Raw genomic sequence first — 17,124 nt, 5'->3', positions numbered from 1 at the left:
AGATTTGAACCTTGATGGAGCTCAACTGTAGGCCCATATACACGCCAGCTGGTAGGAAGCGCAGGAAGCACCCTACATTGAATTTCACAGCTGGACATCCTCGGCCCTCACACCAGGAGACGTATCGTTTCCAGATTTGGTGGTAATACTTCGAAGTGACAGGCTTACTGGCCTGAACCATGGTGGTAATGATCTTATCCTGAATACCCTTCTTAGCTAGAATGTTCCGTTTAACTGCCATGCCATTAAACAAAGTCACCGTAAGTCCGGATAGATGAACGGCCCTTGCTGAAGAACATCCTCCTATAGTGGGAGGGCCCAGGGTTCTTCTACTGCCATGGCTAGGAGATCAGAAGGCTGGCGTCTGTGGTCATGAGAATCCAATCCTGGATCCCGAAGCTCTTCCCCGCCAAGAGGTTTGCGGGCTGCAACTTCCACAAATGAGAAATCCTAGCCTGTGGTATCAGACGAATTACTTGGTGCATCTGTAGAGGCGTACTCGACCACTTCTTCAGGAGGTCCATTTGGAAGGTCCTTGCATGAAACCTGTCAAACATAGTGTTCTCGAAGGAGGCCACCATCTTGCCCAACAGACGAGTGCAAAGATGTATTGAGACCTTGAGTGGTTGTAGAACTGCTCGAACCAACTCCTGAAGAGCCTCCGCCTTGTCTGCAAAGAAAAACTTTTTGAGCCACCGTGGCCAGGATCATACCGAAGAACTTGATGCATTGGTTGGCTCCAGGTGGGATTTCTGAAGGTTCAGAATCCAACTGTGGTGTGACAACAGAGATGTTGTGCGGCAGATGCTGTCCAGCAGGGTTTCCTTTGACCTTGCTTTTATAAGCAGATCATCCAGGTAGCGGACAATGTTCACCCCCTGAAGCCTGAGTTGTGGCATCATCTCCGCCATTACCTTGGTGAAAACCCTTGGGGCTGTGGATAAGCCGAATGGTAGTGCATGGAACTGGTAGTGTTCCTCCATCAGAGCAAACCTGAGGTACATCTGATGAGGCGGCCATATTGGGACATGGAGGTAGACGTCCTTTATGTCCAGAGAGACCAAGAATTCCCCCTCCTCCAGACCTGAGATCACTGCTCTCAGATACTCCATTTTAAACCGGAAAACCCTCAGATATGGGTTTAATGATTTGAGGTTCAAAATGGGTCTCACTGAACCATCTGGCTTTGGTACCACAAAAAGGCTGGGATAGTATCCTTCGCCCCGTTGCTGAAGTGGTACAGGGACAATGACCTGGGTCTGGACCAACTTTTGAATGGCCTCCCAGAGGGTGAGGCACATGGTTTCTGAAGCCGGTAAACCCGATTTGAAAAAACTTTCTGGTGGAAGACTGTCGAACTCCAGTTTGTAGCCCTGGGAGATCAGGTCTTTTACCCAGGCATCCTGGCAGGAGCTGTTCTAAATGCGCTGAAGAATCTCAGATGAGTTCCCACCCTGAGATCCCCCTGAAGCAGAGGGACACCGTCATGCTGAGGGTTTTGAGGAGCCAGAGATGACCGTTTGGTCCTGAGATCCTGTGATAGCCGGCTTGCGAGACTTACCTCTGGAACCTCGTGCCACATTTGAGGCACCTCTGGCTTTACCCTTGAAGCGCGCTGTCCGAAAGGACTGCAGAGAAGGTTCAGTGTAAGAGCGCATAGGTGGCGGAGCAGCAGAGGGGAGGAACGTGGACTTTCCAGCGGTCGCCTTCGAAATCCAGGTATCCAATTCACCTCGGAACAGTCAATCACCTGTGAAGGGTAAGGCTTACACACTTTTCTTAGACTCAGCGTCCGCTACCCACTGGCGTAACCACAATGCTCTACGTGCAGATTCCGGCATGGTAGAGGTACGTGCATTAATAACACCGATTCCTTTGAAGGTATCACATAGGAAGCGGGCAGACTCCTGAATATGCTGAACCAGTAGTACTAAGTCGGCCAGGGACTTATCCCCTGATAGGCCCTCCTGAATATTACCAGCCCAAGTGTGTATGGCATGCGTCACCCAACATCCTGCAATAACAGGCAGTTGGAATGCCCACGCTGTAACATAAATAGACTTTAAAGTTGCTTCTATTTTCCTATCTGCAGGTTCTTTTAAGGCCGTAGCCCCTGGTACCGGCAGAACTAGCTTTTTGGACAGGCGTGAAACAGACGCGTCCACCGCCGGGGGAGTTTGTCTAACCACTCTTTGGACACTTGGAATTTTTTATCAGGAGAGGCCCATGGCACTCTGAACAGGTCATCCAGTTCCTTTGAGTCAGGAAATGTGACCTGGACCTTTTTCTATGCAGAGAAAAAGAATTGCTGCACCTCGGATTCATTACTAGGAATATTTAAAACATCTCTTATTGCAATAATAAGTGAGTCTACACCATGTGCAGCAGAGGAATCATCTAACTCGGCATTTGATTCAAGCTCCTACCCCTCTTCCACCTCCTCAAATTCCGTGAGGATATCGGGTAACCAGTGTCGGACTGGAGCATAAAGGGCCCACCGGGGAAATGCGAATGTGTGGGCCCATGTTTAGGGGTGTGGCCAGTCTCCAGAGTGGGTGTGGCCAGCTACCACAAAGGCTTGGCTAACCATTAGAGAGTGAATGGTCTGGGCCCCTTATTAAATACATATATAATAAATACTTGTAGTGCATGCATTATAATGTATCAGATAAATATTGGCAATGCAGTGTAGAAAATACACCATAGTCCTGTGCAGTCTAAGGTAACATATGTATGATGTATAATTCAAGTGCATAGTCTGGAACCTGATCTCTAGAAGAGGAAGTAGGGCCCCCTGGGTAGTGGGGCCCACCGGGGGTTTCCCCTGTTCCCTTGTGGGCCAGTCCAACCCTGCGGGTAACCCCTTTTTTGGGGGTAAAGGATTAGAGAGAGGAGAAACACGTCTGCTATCTGCCCTGTATTTTGTCAGAGCAGCCATAGACTGTTGCAACTGCTGCCTTTCTTGTCTTGCAGTAGTTAACTCATTAGACATGTCAGCCATCATAGTTTTAATTGAACTGAGCCAAGGAGGCTCTTGCAATTCACCCCCAGAAGCCCCACTAGTTTGTGAGGGCTGACTGCATTGTTCACACATGAGGGAATCTGCAGGGGAGGGGGAAAACCTGGTATGACATACAGCGCACACAACTTTTTTCAACATGCTGATACTAACAATTTAACTGCTTGTAGAAGGCAATTTCATGTACAGTGCGTGAGGAGCCTAATACAAGTGTCCCAAAGCGGTCTCTCCCCCCTTTCTACACCCCTGTACAAGTGTCTGGCCGTGGAGTATCCTTTGGAGAAGCTGGCAGTCCTGCAGCAGCGCTGTGAGTGCAGGAAATGGAGCCAGGAAGCCACTGGTCCTGCTCTGATTAAGCTCCGTCCCTGCAATGGCGCCGGAGCTAAACTGTTATATATACTGGCAAAGTCTCCAAATAGTGTAAAAATGCAAGTACATGTACCCCATTATTGCTGGCCAGTCTGCGCAAGGGGGCTATGGGATCACCCCAATGAGAGCCCGTATGCCCGCCCCACGATCGCACCGCACAATGAACCCCCCCCCAGTGTCCCTCGGTGTAGGTAAGCTGTTGCCCACCAGCTTACCTGAAAATAACAAACATAAATTAAACTGAAGAAAAACTTTGTCTGGAGCTCCAGGCTATGCATCCTCTCCTGAGGGCACATTTTTCTAAACTGAGCTGTGAGGGAGGGGGCATAGAGGGGGAAAGCCAGCACACCCTGTTGAAGAAATTTAAAGTGCACCAGCTCCTTTGGACCCCATCTATACCCATCGTAATTCAGTGTTCCCAGTATCCCTTATGGATGATAGAGAAATCAAGAATAAAGCATGTATCTCTGAGAGCATCCAACATCTAAATGAGAGTAAACATAACCACAGGTACTATCAGTGTCTGGCACTTCAGCCTGTAACACAAGTCATATACAGCTACAGGGGCGGATCCAGAAGAAAATGATAGGGGGGGCACCATGGAAGGGGCAAGTACATTTGCGTGCGGCTTCGGTGCATGTGAGGTGGCGCTTCTTATACAATGCCCACAGTTGTAGCGCTCATTATGCAATGTCCACTGTACTGGTAGTGCCCCTTATATAGACCCCATAGTAGTGGCGCCCCTTATGCAATGCCCGTATTGCCCCCAGTAGTAATGTTGCCTGTAGTAATGCCCCCAGTCATTATGCCCCCAGTGGTAATTCCCCTGCAGTCATGACCCCAGTAGTTTACCCCCCCCTTTAGTTTAGCCCCCAAGTAGTAATGCCCCTGTAGTTAAGCCGCCAGTAGTAATGCCCCTGTAGTTACACCGCCAGTAGTTAGCACCTTTGTAGTTGGCCCCCAGTAATAGTCCCCCAGTAGTTTGCCCCCAGTAGATGCCCCCCCAGTAATAATGTCCCCCAGCAGTTTGCCCCCAGTAGATGCCCCCTAGTAATAATGTCCTCCAGTAGTTTGCCCCCAGTAGTAATGCCCCTTAGGAGTTTGCCCCCAATAGACGACCCGCCAGTAGTAATGCCCCCAGTAGATGCCCCCAGGAAAAATGTCCCCCAGTAGCTGCCCCCAATAGATGACCCCCCCAGTAGATGCCCCCCAGTAATAATGCCCCAGTAGCTGCCCCCAATAGATGACCCCCCAGTAATAATGCCCCCCTACGAGTTTGCGCCAATAGATGACCCCCCTGTAGTAATGCCCCCAGTAGATGGCCCCCAGTAAATATGTCCCCAGTAGCTGCCCCCAATAGATGACCCCTCAGTAGTGATGCCCCCAGTAGATGCCCCAGTTATAATGCCCCCAGTAGTTTGACCCCCCAGTAGTAATGCCCCTTGTTGATGCCCCCCAGTAGTAATGTCCCCCATAGTTAGCCCCCAGTAGATGCATTAAGGAAGAAAAATACATACTTACCGAGCCCCGTTCCCGCACCGCTGCAGTCCTCCTCCTCCTGGCGTCCGCTCCTCAGTCACTCAGCACTATGAGAGAGACGTCATGACTGACGTCTCTCCCATAGCGCACAGTGGCAGCGCCGGAAGCCGGAGCTCAGTACTGAGCTCCTGCCTCCGGCTGCCGCTGTGCAGGGAGACGGGCGCCCGCTGGTAACACAATCTCAGCGGGCGCCCGTCATCTCCCTATGCGGCGGCGGCACCGGGGGGGGGCACAAATGACAGGGGGGGCACGGGCCCGAGTGCCCCCCCCCTAAATCCGCCACTGTACAGCTATAGAAGCAGGGCCGGTGACAGGGGGGGGTCAAAGGGGACACCTGTACCGGGCTCCAAGGATCAGAGGGGCCCCAAGTATATGCTGGCTAGTGCCCGGCAGGGATGTGAACCGTCTTGACCACATAGGGCAGCGAGCTGTAGGCGGTGTGGGTGGAACCTCAGAGTGACAGGAGTCTCTCACACAGAGTGACTGTGCGGCACAAGTGTCCTGGTCTGGGATCTGCTGCAGACAGTTACGGGACATTGCAGCAGCTCCGCTGACCAGTATTCCTGTGCCCTGCGCCGGCCTATTCTGGTGGGGTGTGAGGGCCACATGGTTCCTGCTGTGCGGTGTGAGGGTCTGGATACTGGGAAGTCTCTCCCCGAGGAAAGAGTAGATTGGTGAGGGGATACAAGGCTTTGGCATGAGGTGGGGGAGCTGGGAATGCAACATGGAGTCATTGGGGAGAGACAGACAGTGGTGTGTGGGAGGAAGAGAGACACAGACTGTGGTGTATATATTTATTTATTTTTGTTCGTTTTTTTTGTTACCAGTTTCTGATATCGCTCGTTGCACTTTCATATTTTATATATATATATATATATATATATATATATATATATATATATATATAAAAATATATATATAAATCAGAGGGGGCCCCACAGCTATCACCGTATGGGGCCCCAAGATTTCTGTTCCCGGTCCTGTATAGAAGTCCTGCAGTTAGAGGACAATGACTCTTGGACTTACAGGGATATTCTTTATGTTCTTCAGACATCCCTGAAGGTTGTCTGTGGTTTCCTGGTTGCGGGGTGTCATGAAGAACTCAATCACATCCAGGCGACAAGTCAGCTCTGTCTGGTTCCGTGTAGGCCTCATAAACCACAGTCTGACATGGAAGGAAAGCAGTGGTGAAGAGCAGGTGATGACAAATATATTCTTTAAGGAAAGAGTTAACGCGGGACTTACCTCATAATGTTTTCTCCCCACTTTGATTGGCAACGGTTTAGGAGACCTAAAGTATGCAAAGGCATGAAACCATAAAACACTCCCAATTTTCATCACATATTTACATCATACCTCCTACATTTCACACGCCATACACACTGCACCGCCAGATACTGCCACCAATACGAGGAACTTTATGGAATATATTTGGCAGCCACTATAATGTTTGGACAGTTTATTCATAGCTTTGCAGTATTGGTCATGCTAAAAGTTTTTCTCTGAATACAATGGGTGACACTGACCAGTGGGTATATATTGCCTGATTCAGAGATGCATACAGTGGCTGAGCAGGGCACTCCCAGAAAATGGTACAGACACACCTGCGTTTTTCAAGCCGCCCTGTTACCTCTCACAAATGCTGACTACCTGTCACCCACTTTGCAAATATATGCAACCACAATCGCTATCTCTGCGCCTGCGCTGTGGCAAAAATAAATTGCTCCACTCTGTCCGATATCGACACTGTGCACCGCTGAGTCAGAATAATAGCACCTTAAGCAAGGTGTTTGGCACTTCATAATCTTCAATGTGTCTGAAACTCCACCCTTTGTACTGCATACCCCCATGGTGGAACAAAGAGGAACACAAGCAAAGGGAGAAAACAACTTTTCACAAAACATTAAAGCTTTGAACTTTAAACAGAAGAAGAACATACATGCTGCTGGGCACACAGTGCCCCACAATTCATTCATGATTGGATTTAGAAAAGTATCTAACTTAAGTACCTCATATAAACGTAATATTTTTTGTATCAGTCTATGGGGCACACTGGAGTTCCATCCAAAACTTGAACCTTTTGACATAAAAACCTTGGACCTGTAAAACTTAGTAAAGGTGTGTACTGAGGACCAAGTGACTGCACAACACACTGGCACCCAAAGTTCTGGTGCTGCGTTGCTTAGGACTTGCAGACCGTTCTTCTGAAGCCAGACCTTGGTGCAATGTTGTGATCACAGTGCCCTGACTTACAGTATGTGAAACAGAGACACCGCTTAGGAAGAAGGGAGTGCTGAAGAACAGCCCTAAACTTATTTAAAATGAAATATGGAAATCTGAGCTCTAGATCCTTTATGCTGTAGAGATAGTCAATAGAAAGACCATTTTCTACTGTATGTCAGAAAGTTAAACTCCAGTGAATTTAAGAGTTATTAACATGTACTTATATAGCGCAGGAATATTCCATTGCTCTTTAACAGGATGATGTTGGAAATCCCATGGGGCGATTAGAGGACTGTATGAAGGTTGTACATGCACACTCTTCTAGTAAAAGTACCACCTTCTTCTGACAGAAGACTGTGAGACCAGATATGAACATTTAAAGAACTTGTTAACTGAAGCTGAGACTAATTTGAGGCTCCATCTGCAACATAAATTAAGGATGGACTCTAATTTACTATCTGAGCTATCTCTGAGAGTGCTGCATTCGGGATCAGAGTCGTGGTGGTCTTGGACATACATGCTATAGAGGCATCCTCCTTGGGTGAGGACACTTACTTTTCTGTAAGCTCAGAAGGAAGAGGACAAAGGGTCTGTAGTATATAGGATCTGCAGTGAAACCTGAAACCTAGAGCTTCCTATCTGATTTGGTCTGAGCTTAACAAAGCAATTCTTCCATACAGGGAGAAGAAGCATGGATCTCTCCGTGAGTACCCCCCTTTAAGGATAAACTGTTTTTCATTTTAAACAGTGTAATGTAAGAAGCCCCCACCTCTTTAATGCCGTAAATGCAAAGAGCCTGCTGTAAGGCACACAATAATCCCACAACAGTCCACAAAGACAAAATCCACATCCACTTTGTCTTCCTCTTGAAGTCTGATCCCGCCTAGGACTGGACACAAAGTAGCACTTTGGTGCTTATGAGGTCCAGCTGTAGAGGTGGGTGCTAAAATGCTGTCTAAGGGCGGGTACACACAAACAATATCAGCACGATTTGTCATTTACGGGCAAATCGGAACGACAAATCAGGCATACCGTTAATTGTGTATGTCCGATTTGCGCTCTCCCACATAGCAGGGGACACCTTCTGGCCGGCCCTGCTGAGATACTATGTACGATGCCATGCTGCTGAATGAAACATGGCATCCTACATTGGGCCGTTGTTCCCAGGATCGTGCAAGTGTGTATGAACTGCACGAGGCAGGGTCCCGTCACCCGTCGGATCGGCTGGCTACACATCATTCTGATGCAGAGAATAGGCCCTAAACCATTTTCCCCAGCCTTTGTGGCCAAGCCATCTCCTCCAGTGGTGTTGCTACTTGTTCTTAAGACCCATGGACAAGCACCCTGAGATGAAAAGAGCATTACATCTTGTGTAAAACACATAACTGACACCACCCCACATCAGGATGAAAATTACTCCCTTTATCGGACATGAAGATAAGAATGAAGCAGAAGGACTATTGTAGTGCCCAATTAAAGAATAAATAGAGTAAACCCACATAACAAGCATTGACCCCTGCAGAAGTCTCAGGCATCAGCCCACCCAGGACAAACAAATGCCTTACTTTAATACTTAGCTGCAGATAGATATAGAAAATGAGCATTGGAACTGCAGGTCTGTATGGCTGCCTTGGTGGGTTTCCCTCTGGCAAAGAGGAAGTGCTGGCTGTCAGGGGATTAGCAACTCCCCATGTGGCCCAGCAGTCATGGCAATAATTGAGAAGAGCCCACTAATGTCCTAAAGCCACCATCCAACACTCTTTCCTAGCACCAGAAGCTCTCTCATACTCTCCCTCTGTACAGGGCCTAGTTTATGGAGTTGACCGTATTTATATCTCCCCTCTTCCAGTGTGTCGCTGCCTGTGGTTAACAGTATCTCAGAAGTCGATCACTTGGGGAGGAGGAGGCTGCAGCAGTAAAAGGTATCTCCTCAGCCTACTCCTGGTAATCCTATAGTTTCGGAAAGAGTTTGGATGCCATTGACAGCTATGATGGTTCAAGATTGAAATTACTGTTTAGATTACAGATTAAAATGAGATTTATGGTAAGAATTTACCTTTGTTAAATCTCTTTCTGCGAGGTACACTGGGGCTCCACAAGGATTAACATCGGGGTGTAGAGTAGGATCTTGATCTGAGGCACCAACAGGCTCAACGCTTTTGACTGTTCTCAAGATGCACAACGCCGCCTCCTCTATAACCCTGCCTCCAGGAACAGGGAGCTCAGTTTCGTTAACCAGCCCAATGCAGTAGCAGGTACCCGGCATCCAAAGGAAGCATCCTGGGAAGCGGCGGCATCGAAGGCATAGAACCTTATAAACGTGTTCCCTGAGGACCACTTAGCCCCACAAGAAGGTCCAACCGACCGAGTAGAATGAGCTTTAATGGTAGCAGGAACCGGGCGACCAGCCTGTACATAAGCATGCGCAATCACCATTCTAATCCATCTGGCCAGAGTCTGCCTGGAAGCAGGCCAGCCACGTTTGTGAAAACCAAACAACACGAAAAGAGAATCGGATTTCCTAAAGGAGGATGTTCTCTTCACATAGATACGGAGAGCCCGTACTACATCCAAAGACCGCTCTTTGGTAGACAACTCAGGAGAATTAAAGGCCGGAACCACAATCTCCTGGTTAAGGTGGAAGGAAGATACCACCTTGGGTAAATAACCTGGCCGTGTTCTAAGAACCGCCCGGTCACGGTGAAAAATCAAATAGGGAAACTTATAGGATAAGGCACCCAGGTCTCAGACCCGTCTAGCTGAAGCAATAGCCAGCAAGAACAACACCTTAAGGGAAAGCCACTTAAGGTCAGCAGAGGTAAGAGGCTCAAACCGAGACTCTTGTAAGGCCTCCAAAACCACAGACAGATCCCAAGGGGCCACAGGTGGCACATAAGGAGGCTGAATCCGTAACACACCCTGAGTGAATGTATGGACATCAGGCAAGGTAGGAATTTTTCTCTGAAACCAAACTGACAAGGCAGAGATGTGAACCTTGAGGGAGGCCAGACGCAAGCCTAAGTCTAGGCCCTGTTGTAGAGAGGCCAATAGTTTGGCCTTACTAAACTTGAAAACGTCATGATTGTGAGACGCACACCAAGTAAAGTAAGCATTCCAGACAGTATGGTAGATCCGAGCAGAAGCCGGCTTACGGGCCTTCAACATAGTTTGAACGACCGCCTTAGAAAAACCCTTGGCCCTCAGGAAGGAAGCCTCAAGGGTCATGCCGTCAAAGCCAGACGGGCCAAATCCGGGTAAACACAAGGGCCCTGAACGAGGAGGTCTGGTCATTGTGGAAGTAGAAGGGGACGATCCCACAAGAGACCCAGGAGATCGGAGAAGCAGTGCCGTCTGGGCCACGCTGGAGCAACCAGAAGCCGGTTTCCTCCTTCTTGCTTGAACTTCCGTATTATTCTGGGCAGGAGTGACACCGGAGGGAACACATACGGTAGCTGAAAGTTCCATGGAATTGCCAGAGCGTCCACGAACGCAGCTTGAGGATCCCTGGTCCTTGCTCCGAAGAATGGAACCTTGTGATTGTGTCGAGACGCCATCAGATCCACATCTGGAAGACCCCACGTGTCCACGAGAAGTTGAAGCACCTCCGGATGGAGGCTCCACTCTCCGGCATGTATTTCATGATGACTGAGATAGTCCACTTCCCAGTTCAGGACGCCCGGAAGGAACACTGCAGATATAGCCGGCAGATGGCGTTCCGCCCACTGAAGAATCCGTGATACTTCCCTCATTGCCATGCGGCTTCGAGTGCCGCCTTGATGATTTATGTATGCCACCGTGGTGGCGTTGTCCGACTGTACTTGAACAGGTCTGTTCTGTATGAGATGCTGGGCCATTGTCAACGCGTTGAACACTGCCCGCAGTTCCAGAATATTGATCGGGAGTAGTGACTCCTCCTCGGTCCACCGACCCTGAAGAGAGTGTTGTTCCAACACCGCGCCCCAACCTCTTAGACTGGCATCCTTTGTCAGAAGGACCCAGTCGGATATCCAGAAGGGACGGCCCCTGCTCAATTGTTGGCTCTGAAGCCACCAGCTCAGTGACAGGCGGACTTCCGGAGACAAGGAGATCATGTGAGATCTGATCCGGTGAGGCAGGCCGTCCCACTTGGTCAGAATTAAGTTCTGCAGAGGGCGAGAGTGGAATTGAGCATACTCCACCATGTCGAAATCCAACACCATGAGACCCAGCACTTGCATTGCCGAATGTATCCACACTTGCGGACGAGATAGGAAGCATCAAATCCTGTCCTGAAGCTTCAGGACTTTCTCCTGAGACAGGAACAACCATTGGTTCTGAGTGTCCAACAACGCTCCCAGGTGTAACATGCTCCGAACAGGAACCAGGGAGGATTTCTTCCAGTTGATCAGCCACCCGTGGGCTTTCATGCACTGGACCGTCAGATCGAGATGACACAGGAGAAGTTCTGGGGAATTTGCCAGGATCAACAAATCGTCCAAGTACGGTAGGATCCTGACCCCTTGACGGCGGAGTGTAGCCATCATGACCACCATTACTTTGGTGAAAACTTGCGGAGCCGTTGTCAAACCAAAGGGTAACGCCCGAAATTGGTAATGAAGATTGCCCACCGCAAACCGCAGGTACTGCTGATGAGATACCGCAATAGGAATATGTAGGTAGGCATCCTGTATGTCCAGGGAGACCATATAGTCCCCAGGCTCCATGGCCAGAACAATAGAGCGCAGCGTTTCCATACGAAACTTGGAGAGCCGCACATGCTTGTTCAAGGACTTCAGATTGAGAATGGGCCGCGAGGACCCGTTCGGTTTCAGGACTAGAAACAGCAGTGAATAGAACCCCTTGCCCCTCTGAGCCAGAGGCACTTGTACTACCACTCCTGTGGTCAGGAGGGAATGTACCACCGAGTGCAACGTGTTTGCTTTTGCCGGATCCAGAGGCACATCTGTCAGGCAAAATCGATGAGGGGGATGATTCTTGAATGGTATGGCGTAACCTCGAGGGACGACTTCCCTCACCCAGGTATCTGAAGTGGTCTTCATCCATTCCTGGGCAAAACCTAGAAGTCGGCCCCCCACCCTGGGATCCCCCAGGGGGTGGCCCGCCCCGTCATGCGGCAGGCTTGTCAGTTTTGGAAGCTGGCTGACGGGCGGCCCAGGCACGCTTCGGTCTGGGCTTGGCAGGTCTGTAAGCACAAGCTTGCTTTGGGTACACCTGACCTTTTGCTTTTCCTGGAGGACGAAAGGGAAAGTACTTTTAGCCTTCTGTGCGGAAGGAGCCGTACTGGGCAGGCAAGCTGTTTTAGCAGTAGCCAAATCAGCCACAATCTTATTGAGGTCTTCTCCAAAGAGAATGTCTCCGTTGAAAGAAAGCACCTCCAGGGTTTTCTTGGAATCCATGTCCACCGACCATGATCTCAACCAAATGATACGTCTGGCCAAGACGGATGTAGTAGCAGCCTTGGCTGCGAGCACCCCTGCATTGGAGGCCGCCTCCTTAAGGTACCGAGAAGCCGTGGCAATATACGAGAGACATTGTCGAGCATGCTCAGATGCATCGGAAGGCAGTTCCGCTTCAAGTTCCTAAGCCCACTCCTCAACAGCTTCAGCAGCCTAAGTCGCTGCAATAGTTGGCCTATGCACAGCCCCCGTTAGGGTATAAATCGCTTTTAAACAGCCCTCCACACGTCGATCCGTCGGTTCCTTCAGAGAGGTGACGGTAGTAACTGGCAAAGCAGAGGAAACAAACAGTGACACTTAGATTTAGTCATAGATCGGTTCAAATGCTATAACTGAGTGGAAAGCTGATCTGCCCATGGCGGGTTCACAGCAGGGACCATAAACTGATGCAGTGGCACAGGTGGTCCTACAGGGGGCATTAATTTAGTCACAAGCGTGTTTAGCAATGTGGAAAATGTAGCCCAAGGTGGGTCTTGTGATGCCCCAGGTGCTACCGACCTACTGGGGGGTAAGGAACCCCCTGAACCTGAACTCTCAGCTGCCATACTATCCTCCGTTACGTCCGCGGCCTCACTACCATGCAGTGTGGGAGATGCCCCAGCATCGTTGCCATGTGTAGCCGACTTCGTGCACAATAGTTGGCAACCCGGTACAAAGTGTAGCAGCACTATACCCAGCAAGAACTCTCAGAAACGGTGCCTAAGACAGCACAGACCTGGAGTTCAAGAGATATAGATTATATGGTGACTATAAATCACAAGTAAAAATACACCGTCAGTATATTTTGTGATACAATGCTATATTAACATAAAGAAAAACCTGAAACACTTGGCCCCCTCAGGTATAACAATATAGGAATAGCCCACTGAGTGAAATACCCTGCAATAAGGCAACCACGCAGCAGCTACATGCATACACACGTATTTGGGCCCTCATTCCGAGTTGTTCGCAGCAGTTCATCGCATCGCAAACGGCAAAAAAACGCTGACTGCGCATGCGCAAATGCTAAAGTGCGCGTGCGCAAAGGGAGCGATACGACGCTTGTGCAAACTTACTAACTGAAATTCTGCTCGTAATACAACACCGAAAACAGGGTGTGACAGAGGCGTGACGGAGGCTTGGCTTCGCTATCTAACGAAATGGGCGTGAAAGTGGGCGTATAGTGTGGGAGTATGCAACCAGCAATAGGCGTGTTTTTAGCAGAAATGCGTATCCGATGTTAAAATGTACACAACAAATGTTCGCTATTTTGTGGCAGCCGAAGAGTAATAGGCCCTACACATTCGGCGATGTGCCGCCGAGCTGCCCGACCGCCGATACGGGCGACGGGCGACCCGGCGGCAGTGACGGGGGGAGTGAAGTTTCTTCACTCCCCCCTTCACCCGGCTCCGTATACTTGCAGGCAAATATGGACGATCTCGTCCATATTGGCCTGCATGCACAGCCGACATGGCCCCAGCGATGAACGAGCGCGGGGCCGCGCATCGTTCATCGCTGGTGCCTCCACACTGCACGATATGAACGTTATCTCGTTCATTAATGAACGAGATCGTTCATATCGTGCAGTGATATCGGCATGTATGTAGGGCCCGTTAGTCTGCATCTACTCTGCAGTTGCGAAGTACTGTTACAAGTGTGTCTGGTCTAATTATCAATTAATTGGTCAATGAATTCACCTGTTCAGCAATTACTTCCCAAACACTGCAGTTACAAACGACACCTAACAGCAATTGTCTGGCCGCATAAGATTTTTAGTGTTAGCACCTATAAATCTGACACGCTAACAAATCATTCAATTTTGTTGTTAAATTGTAAAATGAACTTTGTTGTTAAATGCATGTTGTAATTATGTTTTTTTTTATACTATCAAATGTAATCAAGTGGGAATAAACCAATTTATAAACTACATCAGCAAAATCTTCTACACATACACATATTCCTTTGTACATACCAAATAACGTGAAATACATAATGCAGCCTACACTTAATGTTACTTCAGACAATTTTTTTTTATTATGTGTCCATATATAATATTATGCCATGTTGCCTCTAGTAACCCAACAACCTTTGTTGTCTATTTCATTTATATTCCCAGTTAAGTGTTGTGCAAGCCATACATGTTTGAAAATATATTAGGCAATGTTTGTCTGAATATTTTGATTGTTCCCTTGTCCCACAAATGTCTATATGCCATGTTACATTTTACAGGGCACAATTTTCCATAGTGCATAACCTCAATAAAAAAAAACTCAAAAAACATTTTTTTTTATTTTTTTTTTTACTTCAAAAAATTTATGAAAGCAGAAACACAACATGGCTACAGATGAGCATCACATACAAAGATGGACATAGCAACAAGCAGATGCCACTGGTAACATTCACAGAGCTGAAACCAGTACTATGTTAACACCATCTTCGGACAAAATATGATGTTAAATATGTTCAAAGTATATGTAGTGAACCCCCAGCCAGATGAAATTTTTGGTGAAACTGAGGGAGATTCTGGAACCAACACACAAACACAACCATACACAGCACGCTAGGAAGAGGAAGATGGCTCAGGTGTACACGAAAATAACTCACAGGCTACAATTTTAAATTTAGAACAAAAGACCCTTTCACTTTGAGGGAGTTGTACATTCTGGCCACACAAGCCACAATACAAAAAAACATTGAGGCAACATGTAAAACATGGGTGCTGCCCATCTGGAGAGACATCACTTTCTCTTCTTTTTTCCCGCCTGATGTTGTTCTTCACGGCTGGGTCTGCGAAGCGACCTTCGAGGGCCCTGCCCAGTGGGATGTTCTTCCTGGGCAGAGGGAGGGGAGGGAGCAGATGTGGCTGACTCTCTGCCACTGTGGGCAAGGGAGACAGCGATGTCCTGGAGCCCTTGCAGAATGGAATTTGCATGGTCTTTGAAGGAGGAGGCGAGTTGCTCTTGGCCCTGCCTGAGCTCTGCCAGACCTTGGCAGAGTTGAGCTACACCTTGCTCCACACTGGTTCTGTGCTCAGTGAGCCGGACAGGTATCTGGCTTACCCCCCGGATCATCCTGTCTTGAAACGCATTCAGGCTCTCACCATACCTTGCTATTTGAGACAGGATGTCTGGGATAGCAGAGGGTTGGGGGGGGGGGGGGGCGCAGTTGGAATCTGGACTGATGGAATTTGTGGTCCCACAGTGCCTGAGACACTAGGTCCCCCCACCTCAGCCTCAGCCACATAACCCTCCGCTGACTCTACCTGCTCACCCACCTGTGCTGTGTTATGTTCAAAGCAAATAGAAGATGAGTGGAAAAAGAGTAGAAAATAAAAACATGAGACTTTTTGGCCCACTAAAATGTAGCTTTAGTAAAATGTGTGTGAACTTACCTGGCAAGTCATGTGCCATCAGTATTTCAGGCAGGTCCGTGTCCATATGAGACACCCCAACCCCCTCCTCGTAGCTCACACAGTCCATCGCCATCTCCTCCAGATATGTGTACTCCACAGTGGCAGCTGGACCTCCCCCTGTTGCCCTCGAGGCATTCCACTCTGCAGCCCTCTTGCCCTTCAGGCGGGATTTGAAGTCGGCCCAACTACATATGTGAAAAAAAATAGGGTCAAGGTACTGAAAAGTTCAGAATACCTGCTTTAATTGATACTACACATGTTATGTATTCCATTGCTATAGGCAACATCACATATAGCTAAGTTTTTAATAATAGTTCCCACAGAAAATGGTGTGTCAATATACACTTACCGTCTTCTAACTTCCTGTGATGTGCGCACTATTGTGCCGACTTCATTAACAGAGTCAGTGATGTCCCTCCAGATTCGCTCTTTCGATGCAGCACCCATGTTTTTGGGCCCTCGATGAATTTTGGACATGGCCTGTGTGACCAAAACACGTAACTCCCTCTTAGTGAAGGCCGGCTGTCTTTTTTTTTTTTTTTTGGATGCAGCCTGTGAGCTATCCTCCTGTCCCTCCTTACAATCTTCCTCTTCACTAGCTGCTTGTGTAGTTTGTGTTTGAGATGGGATTCCAGAATCTCCCTCAGTTTTACCAGTATCTATGTCTGGCAGGGGATTCACTCCTAACTCCTGGGTCTCCAAAGATGGTATTTCTACAGTACTGGGTCCAGCGACTTCAACATCCGCACTTGCAGCTTCAAACATCTGCGTCCGTAGCGCTAAGCGCCTATGTGCTAAAGCGGACATCTGCTGCTGCACCCGGTCCATCTCTGCTGCCATCTGCTCACGAGTAGCCATGTTGCTGGTGGCATGTGTGTTTGCACAGATGTCTAGCGATTTATAGCTGCGTGTGATTTCCAGTGCGGTAATTTGCACAGGTGTCAATTATGCTAATACTTTCCGTAATTGTTATTCAGCCTATTTAAAGGCCTGGATTGCAGCCTGTGTGTGCGGGTGTATGATGGCAAATTGTGATTGTTCCAATTTCCAGCAAGGTGGTCGTGTCTATTCACACATTTCAGAGTGAGTTTTTATTGCTGTATAAAGCAGAAAAAACTGTGCGTTTG

The 17,124-nt window shown here is 48.5% G+C and overlaps 1 protein-coding gene across 8 annotated transcripts in view; it reads right to left on the bottom strand.

Moving 5' to 3' along the window:
• Positions 1-17,124, bottom strand: part of MSH5 (mutS homolog 5) — a 419,392-nt gene that overhangs the window by 158,663 nt on the left and 243,605 nt on the right. For all 8 annotated transcript variants that reach the window (XM_063938069.1, XM_063938065.1, XM_063938070.1 and 5 more), the window contains 2 exons: positions 6,173-6,218; positions 5,954-6,092 (listed from right to left, as the gene is read on the bottom strand). In XM_063938069.1, coding sequence (XP_063794139.1) covers positions 5,954-6,092; positions 6,173-6,218 — 185 coding nt within the window. The remainder of the gene's footprint in view (positions 1-5,953; positions 6,093-6,172; positions 6,219-17,124) is intronic.

Source organism: Pseudophryne corroboree, chromosome 8 (assembly GCF_028390025.1).
Source record: "Pseudophryne corroboree isolate aPseCor3 chromosome 8, aPseCor3.hap2, whole genome shotgun sequence".
Classification (NCBI taxonomy): Eukaryota; Metazoa; Chordata; class Amphibia; order Anura; family Myobatrachidae; genus Pseudophryne; species Pseudophryne corroboree.
This window is presented reverse-complemented; position numbering and strand designations above follow the sequence as displayed.